We start from the raw sequence: 23,132 nt of genomic DNA on the forward strand, positions 1-23,132 counted from the left end.
CCGCTGCGGGGCTCCTCCCGGAGCAAGGCCTCGCTCTCCCGCGCGCGCCCTCCCGCCCGCCGCCCTACCCCGGGCCGCCGCTAGCACACGCCGCAGCGCTTCCGGGAGGGCTCGCCGTCCTCCGCCCGCGGGCAGCCCGCGCTCGGCCCCCGCCCGGGCAGGCGCTGGTCCAAGAAAAAGCCTTCAGGTTCCGAGTCGGAGGAGGAGGAGCAGGTGGAGCAGGGGCCGCCCTCAGCCGCGGGGTCCCGGCGGCAGCGGGCGGGGAGAGCCGCTCGGGAGCCCGTGGCGTCCACCGACGAGCAGGCGCGTCCGTGGGTTCCAGTTTCCTCGGGTCCTGGCCGGGTCGGAGACACCCGGCTCAACGCCCCGGCCCGCGCTAGCCTGGCAGCGCGAGCGGCCGAAGGCGGCCGGGGCTGGGCGCAGCCTCCCGCGCCGCCCCGCACGCGCCGCCGCCGCTGCGCGCGTCCACTCGCGGCCCCCGCCTCGCCTCGCCCCGCCTTCGCCCGCCGCCAGTGGCAGCCGCGTCCCCCGCCCAGGAACAAGTCCCGCTCCGCAGCTCCGACCGAGCAGCTCCGACCGATCGACCGATCGCAGCTCGGGGTGGGTGCGGGAGGCCTTCGGAGCGCTTCCAGCCCGGGACGCGCGGTGAGAGCTGCGGGCCTCCAGGCTCGCTTTGGGGGCGGTGGGGGGGCGGACGGGGCGCTGCCGCTCGGACGAGACCGCGTGGGAAGGCGCGGAGGGCCCCGCCCGGGAAAAGCCCCCACCCTGGCCCAGCCTCGGGCGACCTCAGCTCCCGCTTCCATCTGTACCTTCTCTTCCCTTACCGAGGGTCCCTCGCCCTTCCAGGGCCCCCACCGGGCTCGGGTCTACGTCCGAGTAGCGGCTCGCAAAGCAGCTGGGACAGCAGGGGCTGCCCCCCGGTAGGGCATAGCGGCCCCCGCCCAGGGGCCCAGCGCAGTCCTGGCAGCAGAAGTGGTTCTCGTGCCAGCGCCGGCCCTCCGCTTCGGTGCAGTGCTGGGAGAAGATGAGCTGGGAGAGGGAGAGGAGAAAGGTGCATTCATTTATTCATTCACTCATTCATTCATCCAATAACCATGCCTTATACCCCGTCAGCTGAAGCATGCATACACATTCCCATTTGATCTCCAACTCTCTAGGACACAGTGAGGACTGACTGGCTTAGCTAGGAACCCCCAACTAGCAGGTGTCACCACCTCCTGGACTCCCCACCCACAGCTTAGTATTGTTGATGTAAAGGGTCTTTCTAGCGTGATCAGGCTCTGCATTAGCAACTTGCATACTGAGATGGATACTTGTCCATGAGAAACTCTGAGTCCATATTAATGTGAGGGGAGAGGTTGGGAAACCACCCTAGTTCTCCCCACTCCATTCTGCAGTACTGAGAGTTGTTAAGTGTGTGTGTGGGGGGGTGGTTCCCCCTTATATCTTGTCACGATGGGACCATGCACAGAAACATCCTCCTCCCCGCCCTTCTCTTGGGTATTTACCTGATCACAGGCTGGGCAGCGTGGCCGCAGCAGCTCAGCATGGTGACGGCCACAGTAGAGGTGCCCATCGTGGTAGAAGTAGATGAGGTTTATCAAGGCTTGACCGCAGGTCTGGCAGGCAAAGCAAGGCGGGTGCCAGCAGCACCGCCTACCTGCCAGGACTGCGAACACTGTGTACTCTCCTGGCTTCAGCTGCTCTCTGCACTGGCAGGCAGAAACACTGGGCTGGGCAGAGTCCCAAGCATCTTCCTAGGTTCCCCACCAGCTCTCCCATAGCTGACACCCCATGATCTCACAGGCACACTCCTACTTCAGCTTCCATCAAAAACTCATTGGATTTTCCTTTGTCCCTAACATTTATCGCCAAATCACTAATCCCTAAAGCCTGTTTCTTCATCAGAGTTCCAGGAGTCAGAAATAAGATGACAAGGGGTGGAAAAAGGGAAGAACCAGGGATGGGAAGAAATCAACATACCTTTTCACAGGTATGTCCTTCAGGCTGAGGAGGTAGCAGGCAGGCCACCCCCTGTCCCAAGGCCTTCTGCTTCCGCTGGGTGCAGAAAAGCCGCAGCTCAGCCAGTTCCTCTTCCCCAAAGGCCAGGCAGTAACGCTCCTGCAGACATGGACCCGGCCCATTACTAGAACAGTGCCAGCAGGCAACATAGATCCCACATACTAGCACTCAGAGATAGAACACACTAGAACTGGAAGATTCTGCTTGGAGAGGTTGTACAACCCTCAAGAATTAACAGCATATATACAGTAAGAGGAAAGGAAAAAAGAAGACAAGACAAGCACCTTAGTTTTCCTAAGCTGCCCTCAGAAATTGTCACCACCAGCTGGGTGCTGGTAGCTCCACTTGTAATCCCAGCTACTCAGGAGGCTGAGATCTGAGGATCGTGGTTCAAAGACAGCCTCATCAGGAGAGTGTGTGAGACTTATCTCCACTAACTACTCAGAAAAAAAAAAAACAAGTGGCGCTGTGGCTTAACTAGTAAAGCACTAGCCTTGAACAAAGCACCCAGGCGCTGAGTTCAAGTCCCAGGGACGGCGCACATACACACAAAAAGAAGTTGATGCCAGGTGCAGGTGGTTCATGCCTATAATTCCAGAAGGCTAAGATTTTGGTTTGAAGCCAGCCCAGGCTTCAAGAAAGTCCCCGTGAGACTCTTTATCTCCAATTAACCAATCAAATACCAGAAGTAATACTGTGGCTCAAAGTGGTAGAGAGCCAGCCTTGAGCAAAAGAACTCAGGATCAGCACCCAGGCCCTGAGTTCAAGCCCCACAACTAACAACAAACATTGTCATCATGAGGATCAGACAGCCCTCAGGCTCACTACGCATCGTCACATATACCTAGGTGTTGGTCCCCAGTGCATCATGTCCTATGCTTGTGTTTTCTTTTCATACCTCTTATACTCCTTTCTTGCCTCCACAAATGAATTGTAAGTCTTTTGGCTGGACACACATAGAGCCTCAATAAATACTGAAGGAGCATGCGCTCCATTTGCACATTCCATTACTGGTTTCAACAGTTCATGTCCATTTCTCATTTGCTCTTGAACTAAGCATTGTGGTAGGCGGAGCAGATGTTTTGGCACTTATGTAGATGTGAAAACTCAAGTGGAAAGGAAGGACTTCTCCCAACCATGGGCGGAGCCGGACCTGAGCCATGGCACCTGGCATTTGGACCAAGGGTCTTTCTACAGTAAATTGTGAAGCAGGGATGAAGGGAGGTTAAGAGAGCAAGGGAGATGGGAGACGCACATCGCTGTCCTGCGGAGGGAGCTGCTGTAGGAGGGTCTGAAGTCCAGGCCAGTTGAAGGCTTGATTGGTGTCCAGGTGAGGTGGACCCACACTCAGGACTGCAGGAACCTGAGGAGAGAAAGGAAGAAGAATGGAGCTAGATTTTTTCCTTCCTTTCCTCCCTCCCCCGATCCAGAGCAACTGCTGCTACTCCTACTCCTGGAGGGTATTCCTTGAAGACCTTCACTAAGCACGAGGACGCAGGGCCCCTGCTGCATCTGTGGCTTGCCTTGAGGGAACCCCCAGATGGCTTTCCTTATACTTGGATCTGCCTCCCTTATTCCTTTTGATTTGTTTTGACAACAGATCTCTTAGGAAAGTAATGTATATTTTTGTCAGGGTGTTGAAAGTCAAATCTCCATGTCATAGGAGGGTGTAGAGGCAGGGATTCTGAAGAGGGAAAAGGGTCCCAGGAAGTTGAGCAGAGCCAGGCATGGGTATTAGATGCCTGTAGTCTTCAGAATGGTTGAGGAAGAAGGGGGAAAAGTTCAAAGCCAGCCTGAAGTATATAGCAAAACTCTTGCCTTAAAAACAAAATCAAAACCAAAAACTAGGGCTAGGGCACACATCCCGCATGTGTGTGAGGGTGGATCCAATCTCCAGTCCTGGGAACAGAGCGGAGACCTCCTAGCTGGAAGAAAGGGAAAGAGGACGGAGGTCTCAGGAAGGCAGAGGTGTCATACCTTCGCAGAGACATCCTTGGGGTCCTCCCCTGGCTGGTGGCCTGAGTCAGCCTCTGAGTTGGCCCGTAGACCTTGCCCCCTGGCGATGGAACTATCCTCATGATGGGTCACTGAGAGTTCCGAGCTCAGCACTAAAAATGGTGACAAAGTCTGCTCCCCAAACAATAAAGAGGCTTCAGTCAGTGGACCCTCACAATGAGCTAGCCAGTGCTAAGTGCTTTACAGACATGGTTGTGCTCCATCCGCCAGACCATGGAGTTCAGCTGTCACTTGATCCTGGACCACAGATCAATGAACACAGAGGAATGAGATCCACTAAAGATCATACAGCAAGAGAGTGGAGTGGCAAAGCCAGATCACAAAGCCAGGCCTTTCAGCTTCTGAGTTTCTGAAATTCAAATTCTGGGGTCTCCCTTACACTGGGATGGAGTGAGAAGGATCACAGTGAGAGATGACATTCTGCTTTCTGGCGAGCCCTTGGGAAGGATCACCTTGCTAGCTTGAACTCATTCTGCGCCCTTCACCCAGGAGTCTGCCTCCTCCTCATTCCTGTGTCAGCCCCATTTTTCTAGCTATGGATGTTTGGACCTGGTTAAAAGGCCACCTCACCAAGACTTTTTTGCAAAGTTGCTAATGTATTCTGCCTCTCCATTCTGAAGCTCTAGAAGGATTATTGTTAGGACAGACCATAGTTGGTGAAATTCTATAGTAGTCTCTAGCACAGAACAAACTACATTCCAATATTTTGCATCTGAGGGTTCTCTTTGTCCCCCAAAGTCTTGCTCAGTTACTCCTGTAGTCTGTGAACTTCTCAATGGTCAGAACAATTTGTGCTATCTATACCAATAATTTCTCTTTTTGTCTTTTCTTTCCTCTTCCTTTCTTCTTGGTTGAATATAGGGCCTTGAGCAACACAAGCTAGGCAAGCACTCTACCAATGAATCTCATCCTTAGACAGTCCTGGGGAGGTGGGGGGGGTTGTTTTTGTGCCAGTATTGAGGCTTGAGCTTAAGGCCTTCTGCTTTTTTTTTTGCCAGTCATGGGGCTTGAACTCAGGGCCTGAACATTGTCCTTGGGCTACAGCTCTACCACTTGAGCCACAGCACCACTTCTGGCTTTTTAATTTTTATGTATGTGGTACGGAGGAATCAAACACTGGTCTTTGTGCATGCTAGGCAAGCACTCTACCACTAAGCCAAACTCCTAGCCCCAGGCCTTCTGCTTTTGCCTAACTTTTTTGTTCTATCACTTGAGGCCCACCTCTACTTTTGATTTTTCTCAGCAGCTTTAGAACAGCAGCTTCACTGGATAAGCTCAGTCCCTTTAGCCTTCCTCTCCCCCAGTCCTGATACCTTGTAGGTGACAGGAGTAGAGAGGGAATGGGCGCTGCCCTCAAGCTCACAGGCTAGTTAGTGGGTGAGACAGAGACCAAACCAGACAGAATCTCCCTTCTGCACTCTGGTTAGATACACAAACCCCACAGGGAAAAATAACGAGTGTAAACGTTTATGTTTGCTCTGTGCTAGGGATTGCTCTAGAATTGTGCATAATCAAGCTCATCCTCACAATAATCCTCATTCCATTTTACAGGTGAACATTTTTGCTTCATTAGCATGCTCAAGATCACATCCGAAAGCTAGGGAAACTTAAGGAGGAGGCGGGCTGGGATGGAGACCGACTGGCAGGCAGGTGGAGGCCACCATGCAAGCTCTGGCCTCTGTACGGTCTGGCCTGGGGATTGGGCCCAGGTTTGGACTCATCTCATACTTTCCAGTCCCGAGCTCTACTCAGCAGCACACCCCACCTTTCAAATGTCCGGTGCCACCCTTTCCTAGTTCCTGTGCCCCCCACACACCTGTTTCCTTCCTGATCTATCTCTCTGGTCAGATTTCCTGTGGAAGGTGGCCAGGTCCCGAGTCGCCATTTCCCCCAGCTCCGGGCAGCAAGGAAAAGTGGAGCATCAGAGGCTTGGTAGAGGGATGGTACCCTCCTCCGGGCTAGGTCAGCCTTCACGGAACTGCTGGAAACAGAAGCAATCCCCCTCCGCCCCTGACTCCCGACGGGCGGCCTCCTTCCCCTCCACCTTCCTCACAAAATCCTCCTTCCCTGCGCCCCTCCCAGGAGACAGACCGCCCCCCCCCCCCGGGGCGCTGGGGCTGGACAGCTGGAGGGAGGGAGGGGGGCGTTCCATCCCCGAAGTTTCCCAGGCGAGCAGGCAGGGCTGCGCGTGGTCCTGGAGGCTGATCGTTTGGCAGGACCTGGCGAGGGTCTCACCCTTCCCACGACACCGGCTTCGATGCAGCCCTGGACCCATGGAAAGGGGTCTGGAGCGCAGACTGAAGGACGGATCTCGGGTGGGAAGGATGCTGAGTCCAGCTCTTTCCTCTGGGGGTCCCTCGGGCCCCGCGTCGGCTCCCTTACCTGATCCCTAACGATCCTCAGGCCGCCTTCGCCCTCCTCAGCCCTCTCCCCGCACCCGTGGTCCGGCCCCGGTCCCCGTCCACTCTCCGGGCGCCTTCGCCGCCGTCCAACTCCACTCTGCCCCGCCCCCGCGAGACCACGCCCACCACACGCCCCGCCCGCACCACGCCCCGCCCCTCCCGGCAGGATTACCAGTCGCTGGCCGAGAGCGCCCTCTGGCGTCTGCGCATGCTCGCCGCTCCCGCCGGCAAAGTCCTCCAAAGGGACCTTCTAGGCTGCGCGCCGGTTACCCCCGCTCGGGTCCGCCCGCCCGCCCGGAGCGTCTCGTTGGTGCACCCGGTGACCTCCGACCTCACGGTTGCAGGGCGGGACGGGGAGGCCTTGGCTCCGGCGGGCGGCGGCGGCGGCGGCTGCAGCGGGACCCGGGAGCGGGGGCCCGGCGCCTCCCGGGCCGCGGGGCAATGTGAGTCTGGGCAGTGCGGAGCGGGGACGAGGCGGCTCCGCGAGGCTCTGCGCTTCCCTAGAAGCCCGGGGCGGCGGGCGGGGGGTGGGGAAGGTGCCAGCCCCGGGCGGGGAGCGGGGTCTGGGCACGACGTGCGGCCCGCAGCCCCTGCCTTTCCCGCGTCTGGAAATTCCCTGACAGCCCCGCAAGCAGCCCCCCCACGGGTCCCCCAGACTCCCCCAGACCCCCCCACTCGTGGATGCTCCCAGATCTCCCACTGTCCCCAAAGCCCCCGGATCCTTAGGCTTTCTTTGCAGCGATTGGAATCACCCCCTAGGTGCACCCGGGATTCTGCTCCGCGCCCCAGGGCGTCCATGCATTTTCGACCCCACAGCCCCATCCAACTCCCGTCCTGCCCTCCAGGTCTAGGGCCGGCCCAGTGGAACAGCCTCCCTCGGGGCTCCCTGCCGACAGATCCAGTACCTCACAGAAAGCGATGCGGACCGGGAGAATACAGCCCTCCCCTCCCATCCTGTCTTGTGGGCACCTGTGCCCTCCTTCCAGAAAATGAGGCCCCCAGGTCCAGAGGCTGGGGGTTTTCCTGAAGCATGAAGATGGGATCCTGGTGGCTTGGCTCGTGTAGCAGGAGCTCTGCTGCTGCCCCTCATAGTTTAGTTTATTAACATTTATATGTAAAAAAAATATGAGCCTGTTTGGAGCTTAGGAAGCAGAAAGTCTGTCCAGCTTCAAATGTGAGACAGAGGAGCTATCCTGGAAGAGGAGCTGCCTTCATAGTGTTGGTTTTACATATCTCTAAAAGCGATTTCAGCTAGAAGCTCAGCAGTTTACAGGTGTTTCCTTGAGAATAAAGAATTGGGAGGTAGGGGTGAAGAGTTGACTGCAATCAGTCTCCCAAGTTCTAGTAACAAAACCGACTAGAATACTGGTTTCCTGAACCCCATGCCCATACTTTTTGCAACACATCATAGTGTTCTTTTTTTCTGTTTGTTTGCTTTGCTGGTTTGCTGGTACCAGGGTTTGAATACAGTTTGCTTACTTGCTCTTGATTGTCCCTGTACCACCTGAGCCAGGCCTGTAGTTCCAGTATTTGTTTATTTATGCTGATGCTGGAGCTTAAATTCAGCCTTGAACTTTTTTTTTTTTTTTTTGGTGGGTCTTGAACTCGGCCTGGGAGCTGTCCCTGAGCTCTTCAACTCAAAGCTACTGCCCTACCCTTGAGCCAAGCCCCACTTCGCATTTTCTAGCAGGCTGGCTTTGAACCTCGATCCTCAGATCTCAGCCTCCTGAGTAGCTAGGATTACAGACTTGAGCTCTTGATTAACTTTTTTGCTTAACGTTGGTGCTCTACCATTTGAGCCACAGCTTTTTTTTTTTTGGTCAGTCATGGGGCTTGAATCTGGGTCTGGGGGATGTCCCTGAGCTCTTCAGCTCAAGGCTATCCCCACAGCGCCACTTTCAGTTTTCTGGTCGTTCATTGGAGATAAGAGTTTCACGGACTTTTGGACTTTCCTGCCTGGCCTGGCTTTGAGCCACGATCCTCAGATCTCAGCCTCCTGAGCATTTCGGATTACAGGTGTGAGACACCAATGCCTGGTGAGCCACACCTTTATGTTTGGCTTTTTTTGATGGTTAATTGAAGATTTGCTCGGGTTACCCTGGCTGGCTTTGAACAGAGATGCTCAGATCCCAGCTTCCTGAGTAGCTAGGATTAGAGGTGTGAGCTACTAGCACCTGGCTTTTTATTCATAGTGTTCTTTCGTGAAAGCTCTATGTAGAGGTGAGGCTCTCTGCAAATGGGAGGTGGTGTTGCTTGTAACAGGATTCAGAGGGAGACCAAAAGTTGACTTGGGAAATCACAGACTCTCAGACACAAAACTCACAGATACCAGTGGAGTCTTCCCCTCTTAAGGCTTCTGGAACTTGGGATTTGTGGTCCCTTTGTCTGCCTTGCTTCTTTTCATTGATGTTTTGGGCTCTTAAGACCTGGACAGAGATCCAGGTGGAACGGACTGGCCACAGGTCAGTCTCATTAACAGGATGAGGATATCCTGAATCTGTGGTCTCTTATCTCCTATGCTAGGTGAGCCCCCAGCGCCACCCGAGGGATCCAGTTGACTTCTCTACAGTTTACCATGATACCCCAGCAAGGGCGGAGGGACTGAAGTGGGAGCCCTTCCCCATGTCCCTCCCGTGGCCAGCTCCCCGATGGCCTGGGTGAGGTAAGTGCTGTGGAGTCGGGGAGTGGAGGGTATTCATTCGGGGATGTGAACGTTCAGGGTCTGACACAAGCGGCAGAAGTCTGGAAGGTACTCACTTCTTGAGTACCTTGTAACCCCTGAAAGCTCTGCGTGAAGGCTGGAGATGGAGTTCAGTAGTGGAGTGCTTGTCTGGCAAGTATGAGGCCCTGGATTGGATTCTAATTGCGCAGAATGACAGAAGCTGCTGATTGGGCCCTGGGTTTCTTGTTTCTTAAGCCATAGGCCATAGAATACAAGTACCAGTACCCTGGAAGGAAAAGCTAAGTCGCGTTATGGTCTCCCTTTTGGCCAGTGTGGGACAGACTCAGCATTCTGTCATTGTTTTTGTTTTGCAGTACTGGGAATCAACCCCCAAGCCCTGTGTATGCAAAGCACACATTACACCAGTGAACTACATCCCCAGCCTTTTTTTTTAGTCAGTTGTGGGGTTTGAACTCTGGGCCTGGATGTTGTCCCTGAGCTCCTCAGTTCAAGGCTACTGCCCTACCCCTTGAGCCACAACGCCACTTAAGCTTTTCTGGTGGTTAATTGGAGATGAGTCTCACGGGCTTTTTAGTGCCCAGGCTAGTTTTTAACTCTGATCCTCAGATCTCAGCCTGTTGAGTAGCTAGAATTACAGGCGTGAGCCACCACGCCTGGGTTCCCAGCCCTTTTTTTTTTTTTTTTTTTTTTTTTTTTTTGTGAGCCATGGGGCTTGAATTCTGGGCCTGGGTATTGTCCCTGAGCTCTTCAGCTCAAGACTACTACCCTACCCTTGAGCCAAGCCATACTTCCCATTTTCTAGAGGTTAATTGGAGATAAGAGCTCAGGCTCTTTTGTGCCGGCTGGCTTTGAACCTTGATCCTCAGATCTCAGCCTCCTGAGTAGTTAGGATTACAGGCATAAGCCACCACGCCCGGCTTTCCCAGTCTTTTTTTTAAATGAAGAAATGTCCAATCAGTATTATGCTGTTTTGAATTTTTAGTCTTTTAAGCATGTCTTTATGATTATGGATAGAACAATTCATCCAAAGAAAATACCAAAAAGAAAATTTGTGCTGTGTGCTGATAGTTCAGGCCTGTAATACTAGCTATTCAGGAAGCTGAGATCATGGTTCGAAGCCAGCCCAGACAACAATGTTTATGAACCTTTTTAAATTTTTAATATTTTGGTCGATTGTGGGGTTTGAACTCTGGGCCTGGGTGCTGTCTCTGAGCTCTTCAACTCAAGGCAACCGCCCTACCCCTGGGCCTGGGCATTGTCCCTGAATATTCAGCTCAAGGCTAGGGCTCTTCCACTTGAGCCACCACGCCACTTCTGGTTTACTGGTAGTTAATTGGAGAGAAGAGTCTCATGGACTTTAGTGCCCGGGCTGGCTTTGAACTGTGATCCTCAGATCTCAGCCTCCTGAGTAGCTAGGATTACAGGCGTGAGCCCCCGTGCCCAGCAACTTTTTTTTTCTTTTAGCCAGTCCTGGGGCTTGAACTCAAGGTCTAGGCACTGTCCCTGAACTTTTACTCCAGGATACCACTCTACCACTTGAGCCATAGCACCACTTCCAGCTTATTCAGTATGGTACTGAAGAATCAAACTCAGGACTTCCTGCATGGTAAGCAAGCACTCTACCACTAAGCCACATTCCCCACATTTCTCCACATTGGTTGCAGTTCAAAGCCAGCATGGGCACTAAAGTACATGAGACTCTTATCTCCAATTAACCACTAGAAAACAGGAAGTGGGGCTGAGGCTCAAGGGGTAGGACGGTAGCCTTGAGCTGAAGAGCTCAGGGACAGCGCCCAGGCCCAGAGTTGAAGCCCTATCATCCCACTCCACGAAAAGAAAAGAAAAAGCCAGAGAGGCACTGTGGTAGAGAACTAGCCTGGAGCACAAAGTGGTTCATGGACAGAACCTAGGCCCTGTGTTCAAGCCCAAGATCAGAAAGGAAAAAAAAGAAGAAAGGAAGGAAGGAAGGAAGAAAGAAGAGAGGGAGGGAGGCTGAGAATGTGGCTTAGTGGTAGAGTGCTTACCTAGTATATCTGAAGCCCTGGGTTTAGTTTCTCAGTACCACATAAACAGAAAAACTCAGAAGTAGTGAAGTGGTGCTGTGGCTCAAGTGGTAGAGTGATAGCCTTGAGCAAAGATAGATAGATAGATAGATAGATAGATAGATAGATAGATAGATAGATAGATAGATAGATAGATATAAAAGGGAAAGGTGTGGGCCAGAATATCTTGAGATTCCCCCAAAGACAATCTTTGGGCTGGACCCAAACTCCTGAGAGAGTCATTGCTTGGGCTTTATGTCCAACCCTGACTTCTTCCTTGCCTTTCCATGGGTCAGACGCTGATTGTTTCTCAAGGTGCGGATGGCATGTTACCTTGAAGCTCTCTCTGTCCACCGTGGCACGGATCCTCACCCATTCTGACTTGAGAATGCTTATCCCCAGCGTGTCTGGGCCCAGATGAAGGGAGGATTCCTGACACTGTGTGGTAGAGTCTCGTGCAGAGTGGATGCCCGCAGTACAATGTTCTTCCCAGAGCAGGGTCTTCTGGGCTGCAGCAGGTGACCTGCTTGTCTCATGTTCTTCCCCAGGGCCGCCTGGCTGCTCTGACGCCATGGGGAGCTGCTGTAGCTGCCTAAACAGAGACGGCCTCTCAAACAACCACCCCACCAAGTTCAAGGTACCCAGAGCCTTTTCCTGTCTTAAGTTCCCAGTGGCCTCTTTGGCTCAGGCACTGAACAGTCAGGCTGCCCCAGCCCCTGTGGGAAGAGAAATCCTGCCAAGGCAGTGGGTTGAAGCTCCTTGTGTGTGTGGCCTATACAGGGCCAGAGGAAAAAGGCTCAGGCCGCTCTGGTATCTCTGTTCATCCATCTGTCTGTCAGTCAGTTGATGAAGTGACTGGTACTGGGCTTGAACTCAGAGCCTGGATGCCAGCCTTTAGACTTCTCCCGCTAGGTTGGCACTCTATCACTTGAACTCAGAGCCTGGATGCCATCCTTTAGACTTCTCCCGCTAGGTTGGCACTCTATCACTTGAACTCAGAGCCTGGATGCCATCCTTTAGACTTCTCCCGCTAGGTTGGCACTCGATCACTTGAACTCAGAGCCTGGATGCCATCCTTTAGACTTCTCCCGCTAGGTTGGCACTCTATCACTTGAACTCAGAGCCTGGATGCCATCCTTTAGACTTCTCCCGCTAGGTTGGCACTCTATCACTTGAACTCAGAGCCTGGATGCCATCCTTTAGACTTCTCCCGCTAGGTTGGCACTCTATCACTTGAACTCAGAGCCTGGATGCCATCCTTTAGACTTCTCCCGCTAGGTTGGCACTCTATCACTTGAACTCAGAGCCTGGATGCCATTCTTTAGACTTCTCCCGCTAGGTTGGCACTCGATCACTTGAACTCAGAGCCTGGATGCCATCCTTTAGACTTCTCCCGCTAGGTTGGCACTCTATCACTTGGGCCACTTCTTTCTATCATAGAAAGAGGTTAATCTGAGATAAGAGTCTCATAGTCTTTTCTCCCTGGGCTGCCTTTTAACCTCTATCCTCAGATTTCCTGAGTAAGGATTACAGATGTGAACCACCAGCACCCAGTGTTTTTTTTTTCTTTTCTTTACTTTTTTTTGGATATGATCAAGAATAGTGAAATGCTGCAGTGCCATAGCAAAATGATGCTTTTAAAATGTTCAGTCCTGAAAGTATATATTTTAACTTTATACACCTTTTTTGGAGAAAAAATAAGTCTGTATTTACAAGTTACTATAATAAAGTGGGTTTTTTTTCCTTATGCCAGTATTGAAGGCTCAAACTCAGGATCTTCCGATCCCAAGTGGCTTTTTGCTCATTACCATTACTCTGCCACTTAAACAATGCTTTTATTTCTGGCTTCTTGATGGTTAACTAGAGATTGAGTCTCAAAGATTTGTCCGCCCAGCCCCCTCTAAACTGCGATTCTCAGATTTCAGCCTCCTGAGTGGCTAGAAATGTGAGCATGTGCCACTGGTGCCCAGCACAGTGTTTCACATGGTGCTTACTTAACACATGTGTCCCTGCTGGCTTTAAGTCCAGGCCAGGCCCCTCAAAACCTATGTACCTAAAGGGGGCGCCTCATCCTGGCACTGGGGCATGCGGAGTTCCCCTTGTCTTCCAGGAGAGGGAGCACACTGCAAGGCCTCAGGTTAGGGAGAGAAAGGCAGTGATTTTGTTCTGCCCGGAGCCTGGCTTTCCTAGGGGCTTCAGACATTGGATTTACAATTAAACCCCTTCCTCACTGACATCTGACCCCTCAGCTGTTAAGTCATGGCTGTGCGAGGTCACTGAACATGGATCATATATCGCCTGCCCTAGGATGTCAGCTGAAGCCCAGCAGGGAGGGATTTGCCCAGAGGACTGCCACGGTCCATGGTGCTGAGACCCCCGTGGTCCGTGGCATTCTGTAGTGTATGCAGACGAGACCCTCAGCCCCCCCCGCTCTAACCCTGCGGGAACTCCTCCCCTGCCTCCCTGCCCCTCTGCCGTCCCTCCAGGTGACGAATGTGGATGACGAGGGCATGGAGCTGGGCGCAGGGGTGATGGAGCTGACACAGAGTGAGCTGGTGTTACACATGGTTCAGCGGGATGACATCCACTGGCCCTACCTCTGCCTGAGGCGCTACGGCTACGACGCCAACCTCTTCTCCTTTGAGAGTGGCCGCCGATGTCAGACAGGCCAAGGTGAGGGCCGGCTTGCCCCACCAAGGTGGGGGCTGTGTGCCTGGCCATACCTGCGCTGGAAGGCAGAGCCCAGGGGGTCTGGAAAACTTGCCGGGAAATTGTGAGAATTAACTTTAACATCAAACCTGGCCCTCACACCCAGCAGATATTACCCAGAGAGGGAAGGGGCCAAAGGCACACAGCATGTTACTGCAAAACCATGTGGTCTCTAGGTCCAGGGATGCCAATTACACCAACAATGGGGCTTCAACTCACAAATCTTGTGCTCTTGGCTTGGCTTTTTCACTCGAGGCTGGGGCTCTGCCACTGAAGCCAAACCTATACTTCCAAATATTGATTAATTGAAAATAAGATTTGTCTCAGGAGCTGGCTTTGAACCATGATCCTCACATCTCAACCTCCTGAGTAGATATGATTACAGGCACGAGCCCCTAGCTTGTGGCTCCAATGCTCTTTCTTAAGTCACTGTGGCTTGAGCCTGGGTCCCTTTGTGGGGACATTTGTTGTCTAGCCCATAGGAAAGAGGCCATCCTCCCAGGCCAGAGCATGCCTAGTGAAAGGAAATGTCTTTTTCCTCTGTTGTTATAGTTTCAGAGACCAGATTGCCCCCAATAGGAACAAAGCTTTTTTTCCCCTGAAGCTCCAGGTCTTACTCCCTGGACCCTGTACTTAATGGAGAAAAGGTCAAGTGGGAGGCTCTGGCTTGGGAAAGGAATCTGGGGAGGCAGGACACTCAGGCTCCATCACCTGTGGGCAGCAGAATGGCCTGTATCTGCTCTCTTCCCCCCGTCTCTGCACCCTGAGGTGCTAGGAGCTAGTAGGGGCTTGTGGCATGGTGTGAGCGTGTCTATCAGGATCCAGCAAAGCTCTGCAGAAGGGTGCTGTGTGGGGTGGGGTGGCCCGGGATTACAGAGGGCACTCCCGAGGCAGCAGCACAGCCAGGCATCTCTACCACCTGAGCCCTGGAGCTCAGCAGAGGCACACAGGGCTGAGTGAGCAGACAGAGGAAGAGGGCGCTTCCTGAACTCCAGACCCTACCAGTCTTTTCCCTAACTCTTAGATATCTGGCCTGAACAGGCCCCTTACTTCCCATCTTTTTTTGTTTTTTGTTTTTTTTCCTGCCAGTCCTGGGGCTTGAACTTAGGGTCTGGGCATTGTTCCTGCTTTGCCTTTGCTCAAGGCTAGGGTTCTACCACTTGAGCCACAGTGCCACTTCTACCTTTTTCTGTGTATGGGGTACTGAGGACTCAAACCTAGGGCTTCGTGCATGTGAGGCAAGCACTCCACCACTAAGCCACATTCCTTGCCCCTTCCCTCCTCTTTCCCAGCCCTCTCCTGTAAGCCACAATTGGCTCTATGAATTGTAAAGTAACAATATAATTTAGTAGTAGGTTGTTTGTTGGCCTCCCTGTGTTTCTCTTGACTGTGGACAGATGCACACGGCCTTCGTGGGTGCTCCCTGAGCCTCAGGTCTCCATCCACAGCACCCCAGTGCTCAGCCCAGGTCCTGCCATTCCCAGGACACTAAGTTGTGTAGGATGTGGACCGGCCATGAGGCCTGCTGAGCCCAGGAGCCACGGGACTGCCTGCCATGCCCACCCTGCTTCTGCCTGTCTTGTCTTCCATCCTGCATAAGAGATGAAGCTGTGGGGCATTCGCGCTGTGGCCGGGCACTGGGCGGAACGTCTACTGAAGGAACTGGGCAGGACAAGCCCCCCTGCCCTGGGCTGCTGCTGGGCAATCCGAGTGCCCTGAGCTAAGGCTCAGCCTGGCTTGTTTTCTGGGGGAGCAGGACACGGAGGAAGGGGATGATGGAGGCATCTGATATGATGAGAGTGTTTCCTCCGAGAGCTCTGGATGCAGAGTGGGTGGGCAAGAGTGCCCGGGCTGAGGAGCAGCGCCGCAGACCTCCGCAGCCTGGCGTGGAGGGCCGCCCCACAGCTCCTCCATCCTTCCTCCAGGGATCTTTGCCTTCAAGTGCTCCCGGGCCGAGGAGATCTTCAACCTGCTGCAGGACCTGATGCAGTGCAACAGCATCAGTGTGATGGAGGAGCCTGTCATCATCACCCGCAACAGCCACCCCGTGGGCTTTGACTTCCCACGGAGCCCTCTGCAGCCCGGCGGTGAGTGACCGCGTCCTGCGGCCCCGGGTCTGGGAGGCGAGGGCAGGCGCTAGCATGGGTAGCGGTCGGACCAGCATGGCTGGGGACAGACCGGAAGGCGGTGGGTTTCCGTGGAAGCAGCAGCCTGGCGCTCTCGCCGCCTGCCGCCTGGGCACTCGAGCACCTCTCCTAGCGGCCGGTGCCAGGCTTCTGCAGGACGGGAACCGGGTGTTTGCGGAGGTTCCTGGAGCCCACGGGGTCCCCGGGGTGAGCAGCCGAGGGGAGGGGACCCCGCCCCTCACCGCCCGCCTCCCGCGCCCAGCGCTGGGCTACTCGGTCTCCAGCTTCTCCAATGGCTTCCCGGCCGCCCGGCACCCCTCGCTCGGGGAAGAGTCGACGCAGGCCCTCATCGCCCCCGACGAGCAGGTGAGGCCGGGGGCCGGGGCCGGGGCGGGGCGGGGCGGGGCGGGGCGGGATGGGAGGCGGCGCTGACCCGCGCCGTGCCCCGCAGTGCCACACCTACGTGAACGCGCCGGCGGCCGGGGAGGAGGCGGCGTTGCGCGGCGGCCTCTGCCCGCAGCCCCCGCCCGAGGCCCGGCGGGGCCCCCAGGTCTTCCTGCAGCCGGGCCGCGTGAAGTTCGTGCTGGGCCCCAGCCTGGCCGCCGCCGGGCAGCGCGCCACGTGCCGGGGCCCGCAGGAGCCGCCGCCCCTCAACAACAACGACGACGGCGGCGGCGGCGGCTCCTCCGAGTGCCCGGCGCGGCCCCCCTGCGCCTACGAGAACGTGGGCGGCGCGGCGCGGCGCGGCGGCGGGGCGGCCGGGGGCCTGGCGGGCCTGGGGGGCCTGGGGGGCCCCGCGCCGCGGCGCCCGCTGCACTACGAGAACCTGCCGCCGCTGTGGGAGGGCCCGGCCCGGCCCGGCCCAGACGCGGACTCCGCGGACTCCGGGGACGGCCCCACGCCCTCCTCCTCCCCCGGCGGCGGCCCCGGCCGGGACCAGACGCCCCCGCAGGGCCCCCCCGGCGCGCGGGCCGCCCGCAGCCTGGGCCTCCCCGGCCCGCTGGCGCGCCGCCGCCGCCGCCGCGGCTCCCCCCGCGTCTTCAGCTGGGACTTCCGACGGCAGGGCCCCGACCCGCCGCGGCAGCTCAACTACATCCAGGTGGAGCTCCAGGGCTGGGGCGCGGACTCGCCCGCCGCCGCCGCCGCCGCCGCCCCGCACCCGGCCCGCGGGGGCGGCGGCGGCTCCGACGCCTACGCCGTGATCGACCTCAAGAAGACGGCCGCCATGTCCAGCCTTCAGCGGGCGCTGCCCCGCGACGACGGCACGGCCCGCAAGACCCGCCACAACAGCACCGACCTGCCTCTGTGAGCCCCGCGGGCCGCCGCCCGCCCTCCATCCCCCCGGCCCGGCCCCGCGGGGGAGGGGGAGGGGGAGGCCGGGGAGGCCCGGAGCCCCGGCACCTGCCCCACCCCTCCCCTCCCTCCTCACCCCTCCCCACCCCTCCCCACCCTCCCCCCTCCCCTCCCTCCCCTCCCGCGCCCCTGGTCCGCGTGTTTCTGTTCCGTTGGGTTGTTTTGGTTTTGGTTTTGGTTGGAACGTTGACACATTTTGTACTTGTCGATTTTATTTATCAGTTTATTTTTCTATTTATTGTTTTAAACGTAATTTAACCTATTTATTATTAATATGATTATTTTTAAATGCCGGCTCGCTGGTGTCCTCTTCTTGTGGAATCTCTCAGGCCGGGTCTCAGCGGGGAGGAAGGCAAACCCGGTAGACCGACTCTGGGGGGCTCGCCTGGAGGGGGGCCTGGGTGCTGCCCCTGGGCTTTTTTGTTGTTGTTCAAGGCTAACTCTGCCACTTGAGCCACAGCTCCACTTCTGGCTTTTAGGTGGCTAATTGGAGATAAGCGTCTCACTGAATTTCCTGCCCTGGCTGGCTTCTGCGATCCTCCAGAGTAGTTAGGATGTAGGCCTGAACCACTGGTGCCTGGCACATGTGGCTTTTGGCACAGATCTGTATCATTTCACCAACCCTCTGAGAAGTCGTGGCCCAGAGCTTCAAGTTCCCAGGAATGGATGCTGAAAGTAAAATGACATGGCTAGGGATGTGGCTCACATTGGTAAACTGCCCACCTAGCAAGCTTGAGTTTACAGTCCCTGTACTGGGGGGAAAAAATGGAGAAGAGGGGAAAGGGGAGAAGAGGAGGGGAGAAGACTTGGGTGGCTGGAGTTACAGAGACAAGACAAGCTTAGCTGTGGACTGCTCCATTCCCTTCTCCAGATCCCTCTGGGCATGCCTGGGGCATTGTTCTGTTATAATACCTGGCCCAAAGGTGAATAGAAACTCTCAGCCTCTTCCTCAGGGCAGAGTCCAGGCCAGAAGCTTGAAACAGGACATTACTAGAAGACCAAAGTAGCAGAGGAAAAACAATGTAATGTGTAACTGGGATCTGCCTCCTTGCCCGGTGAGATCTGCCTCAGGACCATGCCACAGTCTCTGCCTCATCTCAGTGGCCACCAGAAGCTTCCTAGCGGTTCCCACCTAGCCTAAGGTCCTTCTATGGCAGGAGCCCACCCTCTGTCTCAGGCAGGTCCCTGCGAGGTGGACTAAAGAATTGTGCGCTGGGAATGTGGCTTGGTGGTAGAGTGCTTGCCTAGTATGCAGGAAGCCCTGGGTTTGATTCCTCAGTACCACATACACAGAAAAAGGCAGAAATAGTGCTGTGACTCAAGTAGTAGAGCACTAATCCTGAGCATAGAGAGGTTCAGAGACAATGCCCAGGCCCTGAGTTCGAGCCCCAGGACTGACTAAAATAAAAGTAAATATGACCAGAGCACCTATTCTTCCCTGCTTCTCCTCCCCCCCCCCCCCCCCCCCCCCGCACCATTCAGGTTCATGGCTGTTCTTTGTGAAACTCTCAGAAGGAGAGTTATCCTTACTCTCCAGGCTGCAGACCCCCTGAGGACACACACACACACAACAATTATTGCTTTAGTGGCCGTGTCTGTGGGGCAGGCAGGTCGCAGGAATTACCTCCCTGGTCCGTCCATCCCCTCCCTGTCCTCCCGTGCATCCGTGCAGGAATTTTCCTCTAGCAAAGCAGGGCAGAGAGTGAGAGGACAGCTTTCCTGGTAGGAAGGGGGGGCGACCTGGGTGTGGTGTGCTGATGGGATCAGCCAGCTGAATGCCATCACCTGCATCAGCTCCCTTCTCTTCTTTAGAAGTGGGGGCTCAGCCCAGCCCCCCGGCTTCCCTCCGGAAAGGACAGGCTCTGGCATCCTGTCTGCCAGTGACATTTCAGGTCAGACCAGGAGGGGCCCCTCCCAAGCCCACCCCTGGCTAATAACAGCTCTTCACCAGGGAATAAACAGGCAGTGGCTTCCTTCACTAGGGCCTCCGCCATTTATCTGTCAGGCCTGCAGGCCAGCAGGCTGCTATCACTCAGTGCAGAAGAGGAAGCCAGCCAGGAGGTGAGCCACTGCCTTCCTCGGGCCAGGAGTTAATTAGTAGCTTGTGCAGAGGCTGGATGCCAGTCGTGTGTCTCCTCCCCACCCCTGCTCCCAGCCTGCCCTCAGGTGAGCTACAGACTGGGGACCCCCACCCCTGCATGCGGTGATCCAATCTCAGCAGGTTGCATGCATTCCAGCACTCACAGGCTGGAGTTCTTTTGAATTCCAAACCTGAGTTCAGGAGTTAAGGACAGTCAAGGTGGCCCTGCTCACTGCCAGGCCTGCCCTGCTCCCAGCAGTCCATGTCCTCCATGTCCTGAGTCCTCAGATCTGGCCGAATCTGGGGACTGGGCTTCTGATGCCCTGCTTTTTCCCCTCGCTTGCCTCAGCGTCAAGGGAAGCTGTTCTCATGGGCTGAGGGCTGAGATCCAAAAATCCTTAAAGGGGCGTCATGAAAGCCTAAGGAGCTTTTAGAAAATTCGTAGTGGGACAGGTGTGGTGGCATCTATAATTCCAGCCCCTCAGGAAGGTGAGATTCAGAGGATTGATTTTTGAGACCAAAAAGTTGATTTTTTTTTTTTTTTTTGAGATTTCATTCTGGGCATGGTGGTACATAGCTGTCATTCATCCCAGCTGTCAGGAGAAGAAAATAGGAGGATCACAGTCCCAGGCCAGCCAAAGGCAGCAGGGCGGAGTGGTTGGTGGGGGAGGAGGGAGGAACAGAGAGAAGACAAGGTTCTATCTGAAAAATAAGTAAAAGCAAAAGAAAGGTTGAAGTATGGCTCAAGCCGTAGACTACTTGCCTAGCAAGTACAAGGCCTTGAGTTCAAAATCCCAGTACTGCAAAAAAAACAAAAAACAAAACCCAGAAATGCCCCTGGAGATGTTTACCCCATCTACACACCCTTGTGAGCTCCCTGGCTCAGAATCCCTTCTTCCCCTCTGCTGCTTCCTGACCTTGAGACTCAGTGTCACCACCTGCCTACCTGCCATCTGCAGATTGCTCATCTGTCACACCGGGCTGCTGTGAGTCCTTCCCTCTTGGAATCATGGCAAGGGCCAGGCAGGGCACTGTCCACGCAGCCCCACAGCCACAGATACATGGTTTCAGGTCATCTAGCCCTTTATCACTTTCACTGGCACTGGGCATTTCAGCATTGCGGGTGCTCAACCCTCTCGAGCGCAGGCTCCAGGCCCCGGTGCACTGACTGACACTCAGCCCGGCTCCTCAACTGCCTTCGCTGGCCTGGCTGGCTCCTGGGCCCTGGAACCCTCACCTGAAACCACAGGTCTCTTCCACCCCTGAGCACACCAGATTAGAGCCTCAGCATGTAAGGCGGGAGGCAGGCTCGTACAAAGCTGACCCGCCTGTGCGTCCTGTTCTTTCCCTTTTGATCTTGTGGGTCTGTGAGGTTAGAGGGGGCCTTTGCCCTGAAGATGGAGGTGGAGGTGGTGGGTGAGCAGGGGCCCCCAGAGGAGGCAGGGAAAGGGTCCTCACTGGGGTGGCAAGGACTGGCAGGCCCGTGGGGCCCAGTGGCATCTCAGCACCTGTCTTGATCATAAGGTAGACTCCTCCACCTTATGAGGTGCCCTCCGCGCCCAGTTTCTGGGCAGGAGGTGAGTAAGTTGTCATTCTGTTCTTCCTACGAGATGGAGGGAGGATTAAGGCCTGTGTTGAGGCAGGAGCTGAGTTCCTCGATGGAGCCTCCTTCTGCCCACTGCTACCTGTCCCCCTTCAGGCCTAGCTTGGATCACCTTTGGGGGAGAGGGTTCCAGAGGAGTGGGGTAGGTAGAGGAGAAGATGGGACTGCGTGTGTGGAGGTGTAATGGGATTAGATCTTGCCTGCCTGTGCCAGTGGCTGCTGTGGAGGGGGCGAGGGGGGAAGGTTCCAGGTGTTCTTGGAGACTGCTTGTCTCTCTTTACCCAGGACCGTATCAGTGCATTGATACATGGCGTTCACACACAAGGATAGTGGCCTTGATTTCCCCAAGTAAACATCAGACACAGCGCATTCCAGATAGGAAATCTGGGTTGTGTGGCCCCAAACTCCCCAAGGCCTTTGGTCTCATGAGGGAAAAGAGACCCACAGAAAACAAGACTCTAGGATTGGGGGAGGAGGTGTTCTTTGTCATTTGACCACTGTGTGACTTCAGGCAGATCGCATAACCTCTCTGAACCTGTTTCTCCACCTAGGAAAACTAATGATATGTAATCAGACTGTTGGGATCAGTTCCAGAAGAAAAAATGCACACAAAGTGCCCTGTGGGTATTTGTTACACTCAGAGATGGAGGGGTGGAGGGGGCCTCCCTTTGGGGTGTGGGTGGAAGGGCTGGCTGAGGACCTGAGCTTGATCTGTGAGGGCCAGATGTGGTCCAGAGGAGGTCCTGGGTTCAGGGCAGATGGCGGCATTCATGCTCCACTCACCCAGTGACTGCTGATGGAGTTCTTGCTCTTCCTGGGTACCCAGCAGTGATGGGGACAGATAAGACCCCGCACTTCCATTTACATCTACTAAGAACAGGGATAGGAATAGAGTAGGGGTAGGAATAGCTTGTGTTCCATTGACAATCAGGAAAGAAAAAACCTTGAAGAAAATACACGGGGGTCCTGGGGTTGGGCAGGGTGTGTGTGGGGGGGGTTCTGCACAAGAAAACCTCTCTAGAGAAATAGTGATGGTGGAGCAGATCCTTGAAGGCAAGACAAAGGCTGAGCAATAACTGAGAGAAGGGAGTTCTAAGTAAGCAAAGTGAGAAGCCAGCACAAAGGTCCTGTGGCAGAGTGGGCCCCATCCATGGATTCTGGAAGAGCCAAAAAATTAAAGGCCACTAGTTGTCCTGGTCATCTTAGGGGAGCATCCTTGAACACAGGAAGAGGTTTGGCAGACTGTACCCTGCTGGCTACCATACCTTGCTGGCACAACTCTCCAGAACCCAATCCAGGTGAGTGAAGATGTAGGCAGGGCCACCTGACTGTAACCTGGCCCACCGGAGGCTTCATCTGGGGCCTGGAGGCCGGGGAGCAGCTGGCTGGCTAAGTCTGGGGAGGGGAGCTCACTATCAGTGTTTGGTTTGGGACTTGGAGATCAGGTTTGGATCCTGCTCCTTATCCAGCCTCAGGCGATTAGATTCTCTGGTTCTTTGAGAAGCCGACAAGACGACAAGACGCCCTGCCTGCCCCACCCCCAGAGGCCCAGTGAACACCCCTCTTCCTCCGCAGTGTCAGGGGAGCACAGGTTCCAGAACCCTCCGGTCAGGCCTAGGGCCTTAAGGGGAAGACAGATCAAGAATGGGAAGGTAGCTAGGGGTGGTGGCACCACCTAATCCTAGCCCTAGGGAGGCCAGGACAGGAGGATGGAGAATCTGAGGCCAGCCAGGGCTACCAAGGGAGACCCTATCTCAACAAAACTAATCAAAATGAAACAATGAAAGGGAGCGGCTGGAAGGGTCTGCCCTCCACAGAGGCACCGCTCACTGGCTGGATGTGGGCTTGTCTGTGCACACACATGCTTGCTGAGTATGTGTGTGTTTGGGGAAGGAAGAGGCCCCCTCAGCCCTCTGTATGGGGAGCCAGAGTCTGGTGGCTCATACGCAGGCCCTACAAATTCTTCCTATTTGAGTTACATTCCGATTTATTAAAAAGATGAACTGATCAGCACCTTTCAAGTTGCTTCGTGGCCCACCGTGTGTGTGTGTGTGTGTGTGTGTGTGTGTGTGTGCGCGCGCGTGTGTGTGTGTTCA

At 55.3% G+C, this 23,132-nt stretch overlaps 2 protein-coding genes across 3 annotated transcripts; one reads left to right on the top strand and one right to left on the bottom strand.

Moving 5' to 3' along the window:
- Positions 1-67: 67 nt before the first annotated feature.
- Prickle4 (prickle planar cell polarity protein 4) lies at positions 68-6,008 on the bottom strand. The gene is given in 8 exon segments (XM_090355219.1): positions 68-381; positions 444-729; positions 732-1,029; positions 1,509-1,712; positions 1,984-2,121; positions 3,278-3,385; positions 4,000-4,149; positions 5,855-6,008. Coding segments are annotated over 8 exon segments (1,554 nt in total). The 5' UTR covers positions 5,924-6,008; the 3' UTR covers positions 68-80.
- On the top strand, positions 533-17,341 carry Frs3 (fibroblast growth factor receptor substrate 3). Of its 2 annotated transcripts, none has more exons than XM_090355673.1 (7): positions 533-645; positions 8,964-9,102; positions 11,714-11,802; positions 13,652-13,838; positions 15,800-15,960; positions 16,268-16,366; positions 16,452-17,341. In XM_090355673.1, the coding sequence occupies exons 3-7, from the start codon at positions 11,737-11,739 to the stop codon at positions 17,307-17,309; spliced, it is 1,371 nt and encodes a 456-aa protein (XP_090211799.1). In that variant the 5' UTR covers positions 533-645; positions 8,964-9,102; positions 11,714-11,736; the 3' UTR covers positions 17,310-17,341. The 2 variants fall into 2 exon arrangements, with proteins under 2 accessions (XP_090211799.1, XP_090211798.1); XM_090355672.1 differs by lacking the exon at positions 533-645 and adding an exon at positions 6,689-6,883.
- The last annotated feature ends 5,791 nt before the right edge of the window (positions 17,342-23,132 follow it).

This window comes from Megascapheus bottae, chromosome 22, assembly GCF_031878675.1.
Source record: "Megascapheus bottae isolate mThoBot1 chromosome 22, mThoBot2.hap1, whole genome shotgun sequence".
NCBI lineage: Eukaryota > Metazoa > Chordata > Mammalia > Rodentia > Geomyidae > Megascapheus > Megascapheus bottae.